This window comes from Thalassophryne amazonica, chromosome 6 (assembly GCF_902500255.1).
Source record: "Thalassophryne amazonica chromosome 6, fThaAma1.1, whole genome shotgun sequence".
Taxonomy (NCBI): Eukaryota; Metazoa; Chordata; class Actinopteri; order Batrachoidiformes; family Batrachoididae; genus Thalassophryne; species Thalassophryne amazonica.
The window spans coordinates 96,458,473-96,479,383 of NC_047108.1; the positions used below are offsets into that span (position 1 = coordinate 96,458,473).

The 20,911-nt window shown below is 42.3% G+C and overlaps 1 protein-coding gene across 11 annotated transcripts in view; it reads right to left on the reverse strand.

The window, feature by feature from the left end:
• Nucleotides 1-314: 314 nt before the first annotated feature.
• The window catches only part of LOC117512702 (ankyrin repeat and SAM domain-containing protein 1A), a 153,152-nt gene continuing 132,555 nt past the window's right edge, over nucleotides 315-20,911 (reverse strand). For 6 of the 11 annotated variants that reach the window (XM_034172869.1, XM_034172871.1, XM_034172868.1 and 3 more), the window contains 4 exons: nucleotides 14,922-15,059; nucleotides 6,518-6,700; nucleotides 4,912-5,001; nucleotides 3,202-3,786 (listed from right to left, as the gene is read on the reverse strand). In XM_034172869.1, the coding sequence (XP_034028760.1) occupies nucleotides 3,670-3,786; nucleotides 4,912-5,001; nucleotides 6,518-6,700; nucleotides 14,922-15,059 (528 nt within the window). In that variant the 3' untranslated portion in view covers nucleotides 3,202-3,669. Of the gene's footprint in view, nucleotides 3,149-3,201; nucleotides 3,787-4,911; nucleotides 5,002-6,517; nucleotides 6,701-14,921; nucleotides 15,060-20,911 lie in introns of those variants that run through there. The other 5 variants (XM_034172872.1, XM_034172879.1, XM_034172878.1 and 2 more) reach the window with 5 other exon arrangements.

Genomic DNA, 20,911 nt, shown 5'->3' on the forward strand with positions numbered 1-20,911 from the left:
GAATCCAGAAGCGCATCCGTTTTCAACAGCGCTCAATCAGAAAGTACATAAATAAATATATCTTAAACCTAACATGAAAATATTTATTTACTTAATCATGCACTCGTTAACCGGTCATTTTGCATTTATACTGTTAACATGTTAAATTGTGGGTGCTGATAGGCTACTGAGGCCACTGTTCCTTGTTTCTGCATTTTTTTTTCTGGAGTCACTTTAACTTTGATACATGCAAGCATGCCCTCAAGAAAAATAGAGATGTGATGAAGTTGGACAGAATTTTAAATAACATCAATATAACAGACACAGACAAAAATGAATCAAGCCATTTATTAGTCGTACAATTATGAAAAATAATCATAAAAAAAGACTGGAAGCCCAAGATTATTTACAATCTTTTTTCTCAAGTGAGGTCCCTCAGTTTTTTTTCTCTGCCTTTTTTTCCCAAATCAAAGGTGATTTATTTATGATATGTTAACCTTTATAAGACAATCATTTTCTCTCTTTTGACAAGCATCAAAAATTACACAAGTACATACAGTACATACATATACATATTTATCTATAAAAGCGAGAAAAAAAAAAGTCATTCAAGTATCAAAATACAGAATGCTAATTCATGTACATTACCATTTTAATCATTGTAGTCATCAGGTCAGTCTCAAAGTATCGCTCCTGATCTTTAGCAATGTGCAAAAGCTGAACGGGTTCCAGGCTGATGGCTGCAGGTGTTGACACCAGCTACTTAAGGACAGTGTACCACATAGCTATCATACTGGCTCCACCAAGTACCACATACACAACAGTTGAACGATAATTGCCTGACTATGCAGTCACATACACATCAGCTGATCAACAAGTACCATTCATAGACGCACAGTGGGAGGTTAGCAAGGAGACACATGCTGTGCCCTATTGTTCTGTGGCAAAAATAAAAATAAGCACCAGCCTACATGGCAGGTTTGGCGGAAAATTTCATCAGTATTAATTAAACAAAAGGCGCAGCAGAGAAAACTGCAGTAAACCACAGCTGATCCAGTTCTGTTATCAGGACATCTTACTGTCCTATAAAACACTTAAAACAAGAAACCCTGTTTGATTACAAAGAAATAAGTCTGTAGTGTTTGCTCCTTTGCTCTTAGTTTTAATCTATCGGCAACATTTTATGATCACAGTTGTGTGTTAATGGAGAGAAGGTGGTAGTTGTAAAGAGGCGCTACAATGCCTGGGAACAGTGACGGACTGTACCTGGTTACAATGAGCTCTCTGTATCACATATTACATTGTAGGGGTGTCACGGATCACAAAACCCACGGTTTGGTTCAGATTACATCTTTTATTCACGGATTGGATCATTTTATGGATCAGTACAAAAAAAAGAGAAAGACATATCACTTGGTTTTCCATTTTTAAAAAGAACAAGGACATTTTCCCACAGTCCTGAATAAAAAGGAGTCCAATGCATAAATAATATTTTGTAATAAAATACTTAATTGTTATATTAAATTGCAATATGAACAGTACTAGTGAATAAAAAATAGCCTTTGTTAACATATTTAAAAGTAATACAAAAAGAAACAAAACTGGATAAATACACTAGTCTTCCTGAGCAGGCACACCGCTCGGAAAAAGTTTGGAGCGCTGTGGACTCCCAGCACTCAACTCACATGGCATGTGGAAGAGGTGACGGACACTCCGGCCTCAACTCCTGATAATATGAAGTGAAACATTTCATGCTTGAACCCTGACATGCACCAAGCCAGCACAAAGCTGCCTTGAGTGGTGCCCGAGGCAGCGGGGGCTGTCTGCTTTTAATAAGTTCCAGCCGCGTGACTGCACAAGTGCTTTTTCTCCGCTCACACTGATTTCACTGCAACTCTGCATTTACACAGTCATCACTTTAAAAAGAAGTCACCATGACAATAAATCTGTATTTCACACTACTGGGTCAATGTTGCAATGAAGCCGCAGTTCCTATGTGTACCAAACCGTGGGGGGTGTGGTCCGTATAGATCATGGATAGACTATGGTCTGTTAGACCACTATTTGATCTTGAAGCATTGCATGATTAAAAAATAGAAATAAAAGTGTTCCTAATAGCTCAACCACATTCCCATTAGCTTTAAGTTCTGCAGTGAAACCTGCAGGTAAATACTCTAAAAGGGAAGTTCGCTGGACTTATAGCTCTTAAAAAAAAAGAGAAAAAACAAAACAAAAAGAAAATTAACTCAGTGACATCACATGACTGGATGGGCTGTGCAATGGTGCAAACTGAACATGCAGGCTCGTTCCCTCTCGTGATGTGTTACTGTGACGTGCTGCAAGGGTGATCCAAGTGGCAGTGTGATCTGCTGCATGAGAAGTAGGCCATCTTTCCAACAAAACATCCTACCCACCATGCAACAGGGGTCATTCCTGCCCTTTTGGCCACAGAGTTCAGCTATAAGGACAGGACACACACACACAGGCATACAAAGCAATGAGTTTAAAATAATGCATGACCACAGTGTGGTAATTATCTATTGCAATGATTAACTCCCTTCACAAACGGCTGTAAAATATTAACTCTGTGTAAGTGGCAAAACAAACGGCAACACTCACAGGATGAACACAGAAGGCATCTGTTGTCAAAAGGAAAGACGGGACGGACAAAGATGCACATATTCTGACATACATGTTGACGATTTGTTAAAAGTGCTTGTAGTTCACTCCAAAACATGCATCGAGTTTTAATCCTACTGTTCTGACACACAGAGGTGGGCAGGCCAACAACAACAACAACAACAGGATGAACCATTTGTGTTCTGCAGATGAACTGCTCTTTCGATGCCTGTCTATAATCTGTTCTCTGTTCAAGAGAAAAAAATCCCTCAGGTTTATTTCTTTAGCTCAAAAAAGAACAATATCACAGTGGCAGGATTTTAGCCTGCTTTGGCTCCAAACAATTCATTAATGGTTTAAAACAGGTGTTGACCTGGATCACTCAACAGAAAGTCTGCTAAAGTCCAACTAATGCATAGAATTATGGGAAAAAGCCAGGTGCAGGACGAGTAGTCGACCACTCTTGGCTGCAGTTTAGCAGATTGGTTCTCTCAGCACTTGATGTCAGGAGTTCAACGATCAGAAATAACAGCCTCAGAGTGGCTGCTGCCTAGTGAAGCAGGAAAAGCACCAAGGGGGGGGGGGGGGGGGGGGGGAAGAGCACATAAACACATGAGAAGGACATAAACTGAAGGAGTTAAAACGAAGTATTGCACTCGAGAGTTGAAAGCAATCAAAAGTAAAGATTATGACAAAAGAGAGTAATAGTGGATGTAAGTGCTACAATACCAGTCAGTTACCAGTCAGGTGGAACTGTGGTAATAATCAATAAAAATGCAGAGAAGTGGCGATTAAGCATTACAAGTGGCGAGCAGTGGCACCGATATAACTGTCACAGAGCGTCTTTTTGGCAGAAGAGCACACAGACGAGGCAGGCTGAGAGGGAACGGTGATTATTCTCTCAGCCCACCGGGCAGCAACGCAGCACACCGCTACAGAGAGAGACGCCGGAGAAACAGATCCAGCTCAGAGAGAGGCAGAGCCACAGTGAAAGGCACAAAGAAAGGAGGAAAAGGACAGGCAGGTCAGACCAGGCCCAGGGTCAGAGGTCAGGAGGAAGGAGGATTCCACTCAGAAGATGGTGGTCTCGTACTTAGTGCTGATCGTGCGCTTAGGTTCCTTTGGATCCACAAGCCATGTGGCGCTGCCCTGGGAATGAGAATCGCCCTCCTGCTCTACAGTGTCCCCCTGCAAAGACACAGAGAGCTGTTAGATGATTTTCCCCTCAAATGATAAACTACAGCTGTGCTGTATGTTGACGTGCACTCAGAAGGAGCAGTGGCAGGATTTAGAAATGGTAAATCAAACAAATGAATTCATTTCAAGCAACATGTGACTTCAACCACACCCACTCCTCAATTTCATCATGCATGTGATGATATGACTGCAACATTCCCAGACATGTCCACCAGGTGGCAGACAGGTCTATGTACTGAATACTAAATAAGCAAAACAGTCTTGCTTATTGTAATGTTCTTATACATCAAAATTAAACAACTTTTAATCAGTTTATCATCATTTTCACCCTTTTAACTTTACACTTATGGTGTTAAACCGGAATGGACAGGCTCATTCATGTAGTGAGTGAATACACAAATGTGAGGATTTTTTTTCCCCTCCAGTTTATTAACATGATAACTCAAAAATGATGTTGTCTGTAACCAAATTAAAAGGATACATAATGAGGATAAATAAACTAATATTTGGTGAACATTTTAATGTGCCAGTTCAATGTAACAAGCAGCAAAGTTTTACTTATGTGATACACCATATACCTCACTGCCACCTGCTGGACATATTTTAAGCTTGTTGCAGGGAATAATTTCGTCACATCGCTGGTAAAAAAAACAAAAACAAAAATTAGAAGCAGGTGTAGTTGAAGTTACAATGTGACTTAAAAATGTTAAATTTCTTTTATTTCCAAAGCCTAGATCTGGTGGCCACCACAGCCAATACTGCTCGACTATTCGTTCAATTGTTGCATTTTTAGGGTACAAGCCTAACCTTTTCCTACACTGAGGCAGTGGTGGATCTAGAGGAAGGGCGTAGAGGGAGTTGTGGAGATTTGAACCTCTCCTTTCATGAAAATATTGAGTGTGTGACTTCCACATGTTCACTAGGGGGCGATGGAGTAAAGTGTAACAAATAAAGGATTTGTCAGTACACCTCAAAGGAATGGACCAGATATTTTCACACAGAAGAAGAAAAACAAAAACAGATCTGCGGGGATTATGGAAGTTACAGGGAAGTGAGGAAAAATAAACAGGACAAAGTGTGAGAGGAGGGAGACTGAAGAGGATGAGAGGGCAGCACCTGGGTGGCAGGGCTGGAAGAGTGCGGCGGGAGGAAGGAGGAAGTGCAGGTGTAACAGTAACAGCAACGACTGTCGAGAGGAGGAGAATCCTGGGAGAGATCAATACCACCAGGAGGAGGGAGAGGCAGGAGGAAGAGGAGGCGTGAAGAAAAAATTACAAGGGGGCGAATTATAACAGATTTGAGCAGCATGGGACAGAAGAAAGCGCGACTGTGAATTATGTAACTTAAGTGTGTCGCAGTGTTCCAGGAAACAGTGGAGGCAGAGGTGAAAGAAGGTTTTAATAATAATAATAATTACGATGATGAAAATTAAAATAAAACACAGATGTGAGAGAGTCACATTCTGTTTAGTTCATTAGCTCTCTGACTGGCTTCCAAGGAGCAATTACCTCATTAATATTCAGCAGAAATTCTCCTCTTTGTGCTTTAATGCTAATGACCTCATGAACATCAGCACACTGTGATCACAATTAGGTAAAAAAACAACAGACTGGCTCAAATGTGCACTGTAGAGCTGAAACCATTATTCGCTTGGTCAATCAACTGCAAAAATGTCAATTGCATTGATAATTGTTTATCTGCTGGTGTCAGTTATCTAGTTTTATGGTTGCGGCTGTTCAAAAATGATTTACTTTCATCATTTTGCTGGACAAAAGGCCAATTTTGTCTTTTGGAAATCAAATGTGTTTTTACTGCTTGTCTAATATTTTATAAAGAATTAATTGATTAATCAGAAAACTAATGATTAGATTAATCAAAAGGAAAATAATTGTGAGAATATATGGCTACATGGTTGATTCCAAAAAAGATTAACAACTGTTCATATTTACAACACAATCTTTATGCCAACGCTAAAATAGCTTTCTAAATCTAATTATGTATTTTGTAGGGCATGAGTCATTTGGCATTCCCCCAATTGCAAATATGTAACTCTTTTAATATTAATTGTAAAAACAAACACAATGTGATACAGGACAAACACTATCTCAAACTGTGAAATTCTAACGAAGCTCAGAAAAACATTAACATGTATAGTAATAGTCTTGAAGCCGCACAACTTCATCATGAAGCAACAGACAATAGTTGTCCTATGTCCAGTTTTTACAATCACAAACTCCTTCAAAGTTGTCTTTGTGTCTTTGAGGCTCTTCACTGGCCTGCCTCCATCATGATTACTTCTTTTTGAAGTGAGCCTGCTCTAAAAGAATTTCTATTAATTTCTTATTGCATTAACTTAATCTGATAAGACTTTCAATGACTTGAAATTGTTCCATCTATCCTCTGACTTCTTAAAAAAAAGGCTATAAAAGTGATGATTTAGATGTGTCGTATTAAAGGGTGTGTTTGTTTGGATTGCAACAATGCAATTTGTTGCACTGAGTTTCTATTTTGGGGCCTATATTTTCAATAGAGTCTTTCTAAAGAATTTGTACATCAGAGGAAAAACTCTGCCTTTCAACTTAGATATAATGTAACTATTGTGAGGTGACAACTGACTAATTAAAGTGATACTGCACTGTGTGTACTCACTTCAGCTGTATACATCGTGTTGTACATGGTATTTATGCCCAAGAATTTTTTTTTTTTTAAATATCCAACTTACTGCCGATTTCCGCACACTGCCTCGTGGCTTGGGTACTGGTCGGCTGGACTTTGTCTCAATGACCTCTGAACCAGGTCCCACTGGGAGGTTCTGGTGTTGCTTGGTCCTCTGGGCCTGTAGAGCCAGCTGATAAGCTACTTCGAACGCCTGGCCTAGTGTCAGTATAATCTCATAGGCCAGGTTCTGGTAGAGAGAAAACAAACATGCAGCTTTTAAAATCATTCCAGAATGCCAGAGAAAGAACAGAGTACCATATTTTCAGGACTGACAAGTCGTGCTTTTCCCCCTTGTTTGTCTGGTCCTGCAATTTGCATTTCAAAGCAATTTATATGTCAAAAATATACTGCATTACAATCTATGGCTAGAACTCAGCCACATGGGGTGTGCAGCCAGTACATTCTGAGTGCCGGTCCCAAGCCCGGATAAAAGAGGAGGGTTGCGTCAGGAAGGGCATCCGGCGTAAAACAAGCCAACCCAACTATGCAGACTCAGAATCGAATTCCCATACCGGATCGGTCGCGGCCCGGGTTAACAACGTCCGCCACCGGTGCTATTGCCCAACAGGGTGCCAGTGGAAATTGGGCTACTGCTGGGCGAAGAAGACGACGACGAAGAAGAGGAGGAAAACGTTGCCACGAACAGTGGGAGAAGAAGAAAACTAGAAGGGTGGAAATGAGAGTGGGGACTTTGCATGTTGGTAGTATGACTGGTAAAGGGAGAGAGCTGGCTGATATGATGGAGAGGAGAAAGGTAGACATACTGTGTGTGCAAGAGACCAAGTGGAAGGGAAGTAAGAGCAGGAGCATCGGCGGTGGGTACAAGTTGTTGTACCATGGTGAGGACAGAAAAAGAAATGGTGTTGGGGTCATTTTAAAGGAAGAATATGTTACGAGTGTGTTGGAGGTTAAGCGAGTGTCTGACAGGGTGATGAGTGTGAAGTTGGAAATTGAAGGGGTGATGATGAATATTATCAGTGCATATGCCCCACAGGTAGGGGGGAGGAGAAAGAAGATTTCTGGAGTGTGTTAGATGAGGTGGTGGAGAGTGTGCCCAAGCATGAAAGAGTGGTGATAGGAGCAGACTTCAATGGCCATGTTGGTGAAGGGAACAGAGGTGATGAGGAAGTAATGGGTAGATATGGTATCAAGGATAGGAATGGGGAAGGACAGATGGTAGTTGATTTTGCAAAAAGGATGGAAATGGCTGTGGTGAATACCTACTTTAAGAAAAGGGAGGAGCACAGGGTAACATATAAAAGTGGAGGAAGGTGCACACAGGTGGACTACATTCTTTATAGGAGATGCAAGCTAAAAGAAATCACAGACTGTAAGGTGGTAGCAGGAGAGAGTGTCACTAGACAGCATAGGATGGTTGTTTGTAGGATGACTTTAGAGGTAAAGAAGAAGAGAGTGAGAGCTCAACAAAGGATCAGATGGTGGAAGCTGAAGGAGGAAGACTGTTGTGTGAAATTTAGCGAGCAGGTGAGAGAAGCACTAGTTGGAGGGGAAGCAATTTTGGACAATTGGAAGAGTACTGCAGATGTGGTGAGGGAGACAGCTAGGGCAGTACTGGGTATGACATCTGGACAGTGGAAGGAAGACAAGGAGACTTGGTGGTGGAATGAAGAGGTCCAGGAAAGCATAAGGAGAAAGAGGTTGGCGAAAAAGTTTTGGGATAGTCGGAGAGATGAAGAAAGTAGACAGGAGTACAAGGACATGCGGCATAAGGTGAGAAGAGAAGTGGCAAAGGCAAAGGAAAAGGCATATTGCGAGCTGTACAAGAAGTTGAATAGTAAGGAAGGAGAAAAGGACTTGTACTGATTGGCCAGACAAAGGGACAGAGCTGGAAAGGATGTGCAGCAGGTTAGGGTGGTAAAAGATGCACATGGTAATGTGCTGACAAGTGAGGAGTGTGTGCTGAGAAGGTGGAGGGAATATTTCGAAGAGTTGATGAATAAAGAAAATGAGCGAGAGAAAAGGCTGGATGATGTGGTGAGAGTAAATCAGGAAGTAAAAGAGATTAGCAAGGAAGAAGTGAGGGCTGCTATGAAGAGTGGAAAGGCAGTTGGTCCAGATGACATTCCAGTGGAGGCATGGAAATGTCTAGGAGAGATGGCAGTAGAGTTTCTAACCAGATTGTTTAATAAAATCTTGGAAAGTGAGAGGATGCCTGAGGAGTGGAGACGAAGTGTGCTGGTTCCTATTTTCAAGAACAAAGGTGATGTGCAGAGCTGCAGTAACTACAGAGGCATAAAGCTGATCAGCCACAGCATGAAGTTATGGGAAAGAGTAGTAGAAGCTAGGCTTAGAAAACAGGTGAAGATCTGTGAGCAGCAATATGGTTTCATGCCGAGAAAGAGCACTACAGATGCAATGTTTGCTCTGAGAATACTGTTGGAAAAGTACAGAGAAGGACAGAAAGAGTTACATTGTGTGTTTGTGGACTTAGAAAAAGCTTATGATAGGGTGCCAAGAGAAGAGTTGTGGCATTGTATGAGGAAGTCTGGAGTGGCAGAGAAGTATGTTAGGGTAGTACAGGACATGTTCAAGAATAGTGTGACAGCGGTGAGATGCGCAGTCGGAATGACAGACTCATTCAAGGTGGAGGTGGGATTACACCAAGGATCAGCTCTGAGTCCTTTCTTGTTTGCAGTGGTGATGGACAGGTTGACAGATGAGATCAGACAGGAGTCCCCATGGACTATGATGTTTGCAGATGACATTGTGATCTGTAGTGAGAGTAGAGAGCAAGTTGAGTCTAGTCTGGAGAAGTGAAGATATGCTTTGGAGAGAAGGGGAATGAAAGTCAGTAGAAGCAAGACTGAGTACATGTGTGTGAATGAGAGGGAGCCCAGTGGAATAGTGCAGTTACAAGGAGTAGAAGTGGTGAAAGTAGATGAGTTTAAATATTTGGGGTCAACTGTTCAAAGTAATGGAGCGTGTGGTAGAGAGGTGAAGAAGAAAGTGCAGGCAGGGTGGAGTGGGTGGAGAAAGGTGGCAGGAGTGATTTGTGACTGAAGAATATCAGCAAGAGTGAAGGGGAAAGTGTACAAAACAGTAGTGAGACCAGCTATGTTGTATGGTTTAGAGACAGTGGCACTAACAAAAAGACAGGAGGCAGAGCTGGAGGTGGCAGAGCTGAAGATGTTGAGATTCTCTTTGGGAGTGACAAGAATGGACAAGATTAGGAATGAACATATCAGAGGGACAGCTCAGGTGGGACGGTTTGGAGACAAAGTCAGAGAGGCGAGATTGAGATGGTTTGGACATGTGCAGAGGAGGGACCCAGGGTATACAGGGAGAAGGATGCTGAGGATGGAGCCACCAGGCAGGAGGAGAAGAGGGAGACCAAAGAGGAGGTTCATGGATGTGCTGAGAGAGGACATGCAGGTGGTTGGTGTGACAGAGGAAGATACAGAGGACAGGGTGAGATGGAAACGACTGATCTGCTGTGGCGACCCCTAACGGGAACAGCCGAATGACAAAGAAGAAGACAATCTATGGCTTGTGGCCATAGATTGTAATGCACCTGTAAGAAATGCATGACAAGCTGCTCCTGTATACTGCTATGTATGAGGTACAGTCTGATCCACATTACAGACCAGAAGGTGGCTGCAATGCAACATTAAGCCAGATGCCAACAAGAAGAAAGGACAAGCAAAATGAATAAATAATGCTCTCAAAGCGAAAGACCATGCTCTTGACTAAAAAAAGAGAATACCCTTCATATGACTTGGCACATGAATTGTTTGCATGTTGTGAGAGACAGCACTGCAATGAGGAGGATGGCTAGGCTAAGGTAAGGCAAATAATGATTTAAAATATATAGCTTTATTTATTTATTTATTTATTTTTTACATTTAGTGAGGTAAGCCTGCACCGATATGAAGCAGTATCACCACGTTTCAAAATTGAATGCAACTTTTGACCAATTTTTTTTTCTGACACATTTTTGGATAGACACGACGAATACTGTAGTGTGACAAAGTCCAGAAAATATGTTAAATGCAAACTGAGCAAAGTTTCTACTTTTGAGGACTGGAAAAAAAAAGCGTGGCCAGTTTTCAATGAAACAAAAAACAAAAACAAAAAAGGCGTGAAAAAGGCTTTCCTATCACAAAAGAAAAACTGCACAATTCCGGTACACAGTAGTTAATGACGTAATGTACAGCATTAAAATAATCCCCTAATTATGTCTTCTGTATACATCTGTAGTAGATTATGGACACAGTATTCCAATTTCAGACTCAGACTCAGACTCACCTTTATTGTCACTCGACCCTTACAGGCATAACGAAATGCAGTTTCTCCAGGTCTTGGTGTACTTAACTGGGACAAATTTTTTTTAACCTAACCTATTGTATAAACTTTTGCAATATAAGCTTTTGCAATGTACAATATGCGCACCCCTGTGGCCATAGAATGTATATATACAAGGCACAGGGTCGGCGGCAGCAGCAACGTTAGAGTATTAAGAACGTGACAATGTGCATGTAGTGCAATGTTCACAGTTTGGTGGTGGATGTTGAACTGTTCAACAGTCTGACAGCATTCGGGTAGAAGCTGTTTTTCAGTCTGGATGTTTTTGCCAGGATGCTGCACAGCCTCCTTCCAGAGGGAAGAGGTGTGAACAGACTGCGCAGAGTGGGTGGAGTCTCGGAGGATGCAGGTGGTTTTGTCTCTACATCTGGAGATGTAGATGTCCTCAATGGGTGGTAAGCTGCATCTGATGGTCCTCTGTGCAGACTTCACCACCCGCTGCAGCGCTTTCTTCTCCGCCACCATACAGCCACCATACCACACAGGGAGGCAGCAGGACAGGACACACTCCACTGCACAGCTGTAGAAGGCCCTGAGGACGTCTGTGTTCAGTCCGGTCCTTCCCAATTTCCTCAAAAAATAGAGACGTTGGTGGGCTTTCTTAATGACAGCCATGGTGTTGGTGTGCCAGGTGAGAGTGTTGGAGAGATGGACTCCAAGATACATGATGGAGGAGACGATCTCCACTGCTGCTCCGTTGATGTAGAGGGGGGAGGGGTGGTGGGGGCTGACCTGCGGAAGTCATCCCCTTGGCTAATGAGCCCGATCACTGCTGTATCGTCTGCAAACGTAACAAGATTATTCCTGTGCTGGGCCCTGCAGTCGAAGGTCAACAATGTGTACAGCAGTGGACTGAGTACACAACCCTGGGGTGAGCCAGTGTTCAGGATGATGGTGGAGGATGAGGTGGTGTTGATCCTGACACTCTGTGGCCTCCCAGTCAGGAAGTCCAGGATCCAGTTGCACAGTGCTGAGGGGGCTCCTAGTTCAGCCAGCTTGGAAACCAGTTTCTGCGGGATGTTGGTGTTGAACGCAGAAGTGAAGTCCAGGAACAGCAGCCTTGCATAGGAGTCCTTGTTCTTTGTGTGAGAGAGGGCCTGATGCACCACGGTGGAGATGGCATTAGCTGTGGACCGGTTTTGCCTGTACGCGTACTGGTGCTCATCTACAGTCACATCGATGGTCTGCTTCAGGCGCCTCATCACCAGCCTCTCAAAGCACTTTGTGGTGATGAGGGTAAGTGCAAGTGGCCTGTAGTCATTAAGGCACGATGGTGCAGAGGTCTTTGGCACAGGGATGATCCTTGATGTCTTGAGGCATGGCGGAACTCTGGCTTGGGACAGAGAGGTGTTGAATATATCCGCCAGAACCTCAGACAGCTGGTGTGCACAGTCTTTAAGCACCCTTCCTGGTAGTCCGTCAGGGCCTGGGGCCTTTCGGGGATTGATCCTCTGCAGCACGTTCCTCACCTCAGGTGTAGTGATGCTGCTGACTGGGGGGGTCTTTGGGGGAGGGAGGGACTCGGGAGGGGGTGGTGGTGTTGGATGCCTCAAAATGCGCATTAAAGGCGTTCAGAGTGTCCGGGAGCGCTGGGTCTGTAGAGCACTGTGCTACATTGTTTTTGTAGTTCAAGATGCATTTGATGCCCCTCCACATGCTCCGTGGGTTGTTAGATTGGAGGTGGCCTTGAACCTTGAGGGCATATGTGGACTTAGCTCTTTTTATTCCCACCGTCAGGTTCCTTCTGGCTGCTCTGAGTGCTGTTGCACTGCTGTCTTTGAATGCAGCATCACGAATTTTCAGCAGGGAGCGCACCTTTCCGGTCATCCAGGGTTTCTGGTTTGGCCTGATGGTGATGGTCTTGGAGGTGGTCATATATGTGGTAATCAGCAGATCCATGTCTGTCATAATACCTACATCAATAACACACACAATTATCAGCAACAGTTTTATGGGCCTGTCACACCTTGATGATTTAGCCAGTGTATGCCGACTTATGAAAAATTTGATGAAAGCGTTGGCTACGTTGAATAAGTTATGCAGCTGTCACGCCATGACGATTTAGCCAGCAGATGCTGGCAGCCCCGTTTCCATTGAGTGGTCCGCGTTGGTAGTGCACAATATGGTATAGGTCAGAACGATTAAGTCTGGCTTGGCTTGTGTTTCCACCGCCAGCAGAACCTTTTTGTCTGGTAGACAGAGCATGTAGATGTTGATATGCACATCATCGAGAGTCCGCATGCTTTAGCGCGGCTTCACGCCATCCTCACAGAAGCCAAACAGAGAAATTTAACTTAATTCCCATTAATATTCAGATATAAGCACAAAATCACCCTGAAGCAATCATCTATTCCTCCGGGTGGCACCTATTGTTTTATTGTCCGTCATGTGCTGTTAATCATTTATATTCACAAGAGATAGAGTTCATCCTCTTTATACAAATATGCAGTGCACCTGGAAAGTATTCACAGCACTTCACTTTTTCTACATTTTGTTCTGCTACAGCCTTATTCCAAAATGGAGTAAATTTATTTTCCCCTCAAAATTCTACTCACAATACCCCAAAATGGCAACATGAAGAAAGTTTTGAATGTTTTGCAAATTTATTAAAAATAAAAACTAAGAAATCATATGTACATAAGTATTCACAACTTTGCTCAATAGTTATGCACCTTTAGCAGCAATTAAAACCTCAAGTCTTCTCGAAAATGATGCCACAATCTTGGTGCACCTATCTTTGAACAGTTTTGCCCATTCCTCTTTGCAGCACCTCTCAAGCTCCATCAAATCACAACAAAGCTGCCTCAAGGTGCTTCACACAATTAAGGTTTAATGTTACAAATCCCTAAAGCAAGCACACAGGTGACAGTGCTAAGGAAAAATTCCCTCTGATGATTTGAGGAAGAAACCTAAAGCAGACCAGACTCAAAGGGGTGGCCCTCTGCTTGGGCCATGCTACTGACAAAACAGACAATACAAATATACATGATCTGAGAGTACTTCAGGTGCCTTTTGGCGAACTGCAGATGGGCTCCAATTTAGCTGTAGAAAGATCTTAAAGCTGATCAAAGAAAACAGGATGCACCTGGGCTAAATTTTGAACTTCATGGCAAAGGCTGTGAATACTTATGTACATGTGATTTTTTTTTTTTTGAATAAATTTGCAAAACAACTTTTTTCCCCACATAGTCAATATGAGGTACTGTGTGTAGAAATTTTAGGTAAAAAAAATCATCTATTTTAGAATAAGGCTGTAACATAATGTGGACAAAGTGAAGTGCTGTGAATATTTTCCGGATGCACTGTATACACACCAAATAACCCTAAAATATAATGAGATCATCTACTCCCCAGTGATTATCTACTGCAAAAGTTTCAAATTTGTAACACGTATTGTTATTGAGTCGTCATGTTCAGATGAATATACACCACAGTGTGAGGACATTACATCCCACACACGATACATAGTGGTGCAACATGAAAACTGCATTATCAGAACAGATACAAAACAGCTGTGAGATAAACACTGAAGTATGGCCATTAATGCGCTGTTGTGTGTCTTTCAACCAGTGTTACAACAGATCTGATCAGCTCTGCATCCTCATTGTGTGGGGTGACGAGGATAGTGCCGGGATGAAGAAAGCAGCAGCAGGGTCGATACTGTTTAAAATTACTGATCACATCTCATGGCTGTTACGTTTCATCACCTTTGATGGTTATCTGAGTGCTGCAGCAGTCCCTTGTTTCAATGCCATAGAGGGCATTGTTAGACCTCACGAGACTGCAGTCTGGACTGACTCTTACTGCATTAAGAGGCAAATTAGTGGGATAATAATCAAAACCCAGAGTTTCGAGTGCAGGTAATGGAGGGCGAGTTACGAGGGCCACAGTCACACTTTGCGAGGAGGCAATCAAACCAAACTGAAACATGACACCTGCAAGAGATAAGGAAGTCTAGAGATAACAACTGTACCTTCTCCTTCTGTCTTCAAAGGTTGACTTTGATATATATTTCAAAGGCTGTTTCAAAATTTACACTGAATCCAATGGAAGCATCCAGATGAATCCAATGGAAGCATCCTTACCACATCTACTGTGCTGAACACATGGCAATAATGGTGGCTGGTCTGCAGGTCCTTGGTGATGTAGGCAAACGTGCACAAATCCTCTGGGTCCTGGGCAGCGCAAGAAATGTTTCGAATCTCGTGCTCTGCAATGATGTTCTGCATCAAGAAGAGACACATGACATAGTAAGTTACTTCGGCTGCTTCCTTATTTTCACTCAGGGTCGCCACATCTGCTTGTTGATCTGGCACGTTTCATGCTGGATGCCCTTCCTGACGCAACTCCACATTACATGGAAAAATGTGGCAGGAGTGGGGTTTGAACCAGAAACCTTCCACACTGAAACCAATCGCACTAACCACTTAGCAACACTCCTACCAAGAGACACATGGCATAAGTGTTGGAAATGGGCCTCTTTTTACAGTATATGGACTAGGGATATCCCAATCAGTTCTTTTTTTCCCACCGCCTGTCATTTAATATCAAGTATCTGCCGACACAATACTTAGATATTACACTTGCACAGGGGATCAATCTAACATATATGGTAAACAACTAAAAAGCTCTGCAATGCATTAAGGGTGGAAAATGCCCAACTTCAATTCAAGGTGCTGCTTAATATTTTTAGTTTAAACCAACAAATTTAAACAAAATACTCATACTTTTGTATGGCTCTTATCAATTTAAATCAACTTAATGCAGCGTTGTAGTAGTACAACTAGAATACTCTGAGTAATAACTCATCGAATAAGATGGATGAAAGACTGGTCGCTGTCTTATTTGTTAAAAATACATCAATCCTCACAACTGCTGCCGTTGCTGTTATAGATGGTGTGCAGGTGATGCCACAGATCTTGTGATATGTGCTCATGCAGCCATACTGGACGGCAACGTCTGCACTGCGTGCATGGCAAATGATTGAACCTAGTGTTTAAGAAGTGTGCACGTTCGCTTTATTTCCGACTGTCTACATAAATTATACCAACATGGTGTTACATTGCTGTGCATATAATTGCACGAGCCATTAAAAGAAGGGCTCTGGAGTGCATTTTTACCATTTTCCCGCTGATTAAGAGCGTGTAAAAAGTGACAGTTTTAATGTTCTCCGTTGCGTCTTCATGCAATTTTTCTGGATTATGCTTTCTCTGGATTAGAAAAGACAGTAGACAGTTGGGTTAGAGTAGATAGTTCTCAAAAGACTGAGTGACTGTGCAAGAAGGAGAAGAGTAAGGAAAGCCACCAAAACTCCCAGACAACCCAGAAGACATTATAGAATTCTGTGGCTGTGATTGGCGAAATTGTGCACAGTCAGTGCAAGAGTTGTATCCCGAGTAATACAACCTCATGATGAAGTAGTATAGAGCAGGATTTTCTTAAAAAGAAGACCTGAAAGTTTAGCAACAAATTGCCAGAAGGTATAATCTCAATTCCAATGAAGTTGGGACGTTGTATGAAATGTAAATAAAAACAGAATACAATGATTTGGAAATCCTCTTCAACTTATATTAAATTGAATACACCACAAACACAAGATATTTAATGCTCAAATTGATAGACTTTTTTGTTTTTGTGTAAATATTTGCTCATTTTGAAATGGATGCCTGCAACAGGTTTCAAAAAAGCTGGGACAGGGGCAACAAAAGACTGGGAAAGTTGATGAATGCTCAAAGAACACCTGTTTGGAACATTCCACACGTGAACAGGTTAATTAGAAACAGGTGAGTGACTGGGTATAAAAGGAGCAACCCCAAAAGGCCCAGCCGTTCACAAGCAAAGATGGAGCGAGGATCACCACTTTGTGAACAACTACGTGAAAAAATAGTCCAACAGTTTAAGAACAATGTTTCTCAACGTTCAATTGCAAGGAATTTAGGGATTCCATCATCTACAGTCCATAATATAATCAGAAAATTCACAGAATCTGGAGAACTATCCATGAGCAGCAAGGCCGAATACCAACATTGAATGCCGGTGACCTTCGATCCCTCAGGCGGCACTGCCTTAAAAACCGACATCATTGTGTAAAGAATCTTACCGCGTGGCTCAGGAACGCTTCAGAAAACCATTCTCAGTTAACACAGTTTGTCACTACATCTAGAAGTGCAAGTTAAAACTCTACCATGCAAAGTGAAAGCCATACATCAACAACATCCAGACATGCCGCTGCCTTCTCTGGGCCCAAGCGCATTTGAAATGGACAAACGCAAAGTGGAAATGTGTGCTGTGGTCTGATGAGTCCACATTTCAAATTGTTTTTGGACATCATGAATGTCGTGTCCTCCGGACAAAAGAGGAACAAGACCATCCAGATTTTTTTTGCTCTTGCTTGCCTCTACTGGTGGTTGGCTCTCACTGCGGTATTGTATCACTTCCTGTTCGGGAGCACAGCGGTGTTTTTCTGTATCTGTTAGCTGTTTAATCTGCGCAGTTAGATTGATCTAGTTATCTAGATTCCGATTTGTTTCCCAGTGTAATCTTTACGTGCCTTAACTAAAGCACTCCTTCTGCTGAATCACCTCTAAATTATTTACACATTATTCACTTTGCGTGTTTTTAGGAATCCGCTAGCTTAACGTAGCTACTAGCTCTTAGCCGATTTAGCATGGCGGCTTCTCCTGTCTCTCCCGCACTTTTCTGCTCTGGGTGTGAAATGTTTAGTTATTCCTCGGCCTCCTTTAGCAGTAACGGTACTTGTAATAAGTGTAGCTTATTCGTAGCTTTGGAGGCCAGGCTGGGCGAATTGGAGACTCGGCTCCGCACCGTGGAAAATTCTATAGCTAGCCAGGCCCCTGTAGTCGGTGCGGACCAAGGTAGCTTAGCCGCCGTTAGTTCCCCCCTGGCAGATCCCGAGCAGCCGGGAAAGCAGGCTGACTGGGTGACTGTGAGGAGGAAGCGTAGCCCTAAACAGAAGCCCCGTGTACACCGCCAACCCGTTCACATCTCTAACCAGTTTTTCCCCACTCGACGACACACCCGCCGAGGATCAAACTCTGGTTATTGGCGACTCTGTTTTGAGAAATGTGAAGTTAGCGACACCAGCAACCATAGTCAATTGTCTTCCGGGGGCCAGAGCAGGCGACATTGAAGGAAATTTGAAACTGCTGGCTAAGGCTAAGCGTAAATTTGGTAAGATTGTAATTCACGTCGGCAGTAATGACACCCGGTTACGCCAATCGGAGGTCACTAAAATTAACATTAAATCGGTGTGTAACTTTGCAAAAACAATGTCGGACTCTGTAGTTTTCTCTGGGCCCCTCCCCAATCGGACCGGGAGTGACATGTTTAGCCGCATGTTCTCCTTGAATTGCTGGCTGTCTGAGTGGTGTCCAAAAAATGAGGTGGGCTTCATAGATAATTGGCAAAGCTTCTGGGGAAAACCTGGTCTTGTTAGGAGAGACGGCATCCATCCCACTTTGGATGGAGCAGCTCTCATTTCTAGAAATCTGGCCAATTTTCTTAAATCCTCCAAACCGTGACTATCCAGGGTTGGGACCAGGAAGCAGAGTTGTAGTCTTACACACCTCTCTGCAGCTTCTCTCCCCCTGCCATCCCCTCATTACCCCATCCCCGTAGAGACGGTGCCTGGTCCCAGACTACCAATAACCAGCAAAAATCTATTTAAGCATAAAAATTCAAAAAGAAAAAATAATATAGCACCTTCAACTGCACCACAGACTAAAACAGTTAAATGTGGTCTATTAAACATTAGGTCTCTCTCTTCTAAGTCCCTGTTGGTAAATGATATAATAATTGATCAACATATTGATTTATTCTGCCTAACAGAAACCTGGTTACAGCAGGATGAATATGTTAGTTTAAATGAGTCAACACCCCCGAGTCACACTAACTGTCAGAATGCTCGTAGCACGGGCCGGGGCGGAGGATTAGCAGCAATCTTCCATTCCGGCTTATTAATTAATCAAAAACCCAGACAGAGCTTTAATTCATTTGAAAGCTTGTCTCTTAGTCTTGTCCATCCAAATTGGAAGTCTCAAAAACCATTTGTTATTATCTATCGTCCACCTGGTCGTTACTGTGAGTTTCTCTGTGAATTTTCAGACCTTTTGTCTGACTTAGTGCTTAGCTCAGATAAGATAATTATAGTGGGCGATTTTAACATCCACACAGATGCTGAGAATGACAGCCTCAACACTGCATTTAATCTATTATTAGACTCTATTGGCTTTGCTCAAAAAGTAAATGAGTCCACCCACCACTTTAATCATATCTTAGATCTTGTTCTGACTTATGGTATGGAAATAGAAGACTTAACAGTATTCCCTGAAAACTCCCTTCTGTCTGATCATTTCTTAATAACATTTACATTTACTCTGATGGACTACCCAGCAGTGGGGAATAAGTTTCATTACACTAGAAGTCTTTCAGAAAGCGCTGTAACTAGGTTTAAGGATATGATTCCTTCTTTATGTTCTCTAATGCCATATACCAACACAGTGCAGAGTAGCTACCTAAACTCTGTAAGGGAGATAGAGTATCTCGTCAATAGTTTTACATCCTCATTGAAGACAACTTTGGATGCTGTAGCTCCTCTGAAAAAGAGAGCTTTAAATCAGAAGTGTCTGACTCCGTGGTATAACTCACAAACTCGTAGCTTAAAGCAGATAACCCGTAAGTTGGAGAGGAAATGGCGTCTCACTAATTTAGAAGATCTTCACTTAGCCTGGAAAAAGAGTCTGTTGCTCTATAAAAAAGCCCTCCGTAAAGCTAGGACATCTTTCTACTCATCACTAATTGAAGAAAATAAGAACAACCCCAGGTTTCTTTTCAGCACTGTAGCCAGGCTGACAAAGAGTCAGAGCTCTATTGAGCTGAGTATTCCATTAACTTTAACTAGTAATGACTTCATGACTTTCTTTGCTAACAAAATTTTAACTATTAGAGAAAAAATGACTCATAACCATCCCAAAGACGTATCGTTATCTTTGGCTGCTTTCAGTGATGCCGGTATTTGGTTAGACTCTTTCTCTCCGATTTATCTGTCTGAGTTATTTTCATTAGTTACTTCATCCAAACCATCAACATGTTTATTAGACCCCATTCCTACCAGGCTGCTCAAGGAAGCCCTACCATTATTTAATGCTTCGATCTTAAATATGATCAATCTATCTTTGTTAGTTGGCTATGTACCACAGGCTTTTAAGGTGGCAGTAATTAAACCATTACTTAAAAAGCCATCACTTGACCCAGCTATCTTAGCTAATTATAGGCCAATCTCCAACCTTCCTTTTCTCTCAAAAATTCTTGAAAGGGTAGTTGTAAAACAGCTAACTGATCATCTGCAGAGGAATGGTCTATTTGAAGAGTTTCAGTCAGGTTTTAGAATTGATCATAGTACAGAAACAGCATTAGTGAAGGTTACAAATGATCTTCTTATGGCCTCGGACAGTGGACTCATCTCTGTGCTTGTTCTGTTAGACGTCAGTGCTGCTTTTGATACTGTTGACCATAACATTTTATTACAGAGATTAGAGCATGCCATAGGTATTAAAGGCACTGCGCTGCGGTGGTTTGAATCATATTTGTCTAATAGATTACAATTTGTTCATGTAAATGGGGAATCTTCTTCACAGACTAAAGTTAATTATGGAGTTCCACAAGGTTCTGTGCTAGGACCAATTTTATTCACTTTATACATGCTTCCCTTAGGCAGTATTATTAGACGGTATTGCTTAAATTTTCATTGTTACGCAGATGATACCCAGCTTTATCTATCCATGAAGCCAGAGGACACACACCAATTAGCTAAACTGCAGGATTGTCTTACAGACATAAAGACATGGATGACCTCTAATTTCCTGCTTTTAAACTCAGATAAAACTGAAGTTATTGTACTTGGCCCCACAAATCTTAGAAACATGGTGTCTAACCAGATCCTTACTCTGGATGGCATTACCCTGACCTCTAGTAATACTGTGAGAAATCTTGGAGTCATTTTTGATCAGGATATGTCATTCAAAGCGCATATTAAACAAATATGTAGGACTGCTTT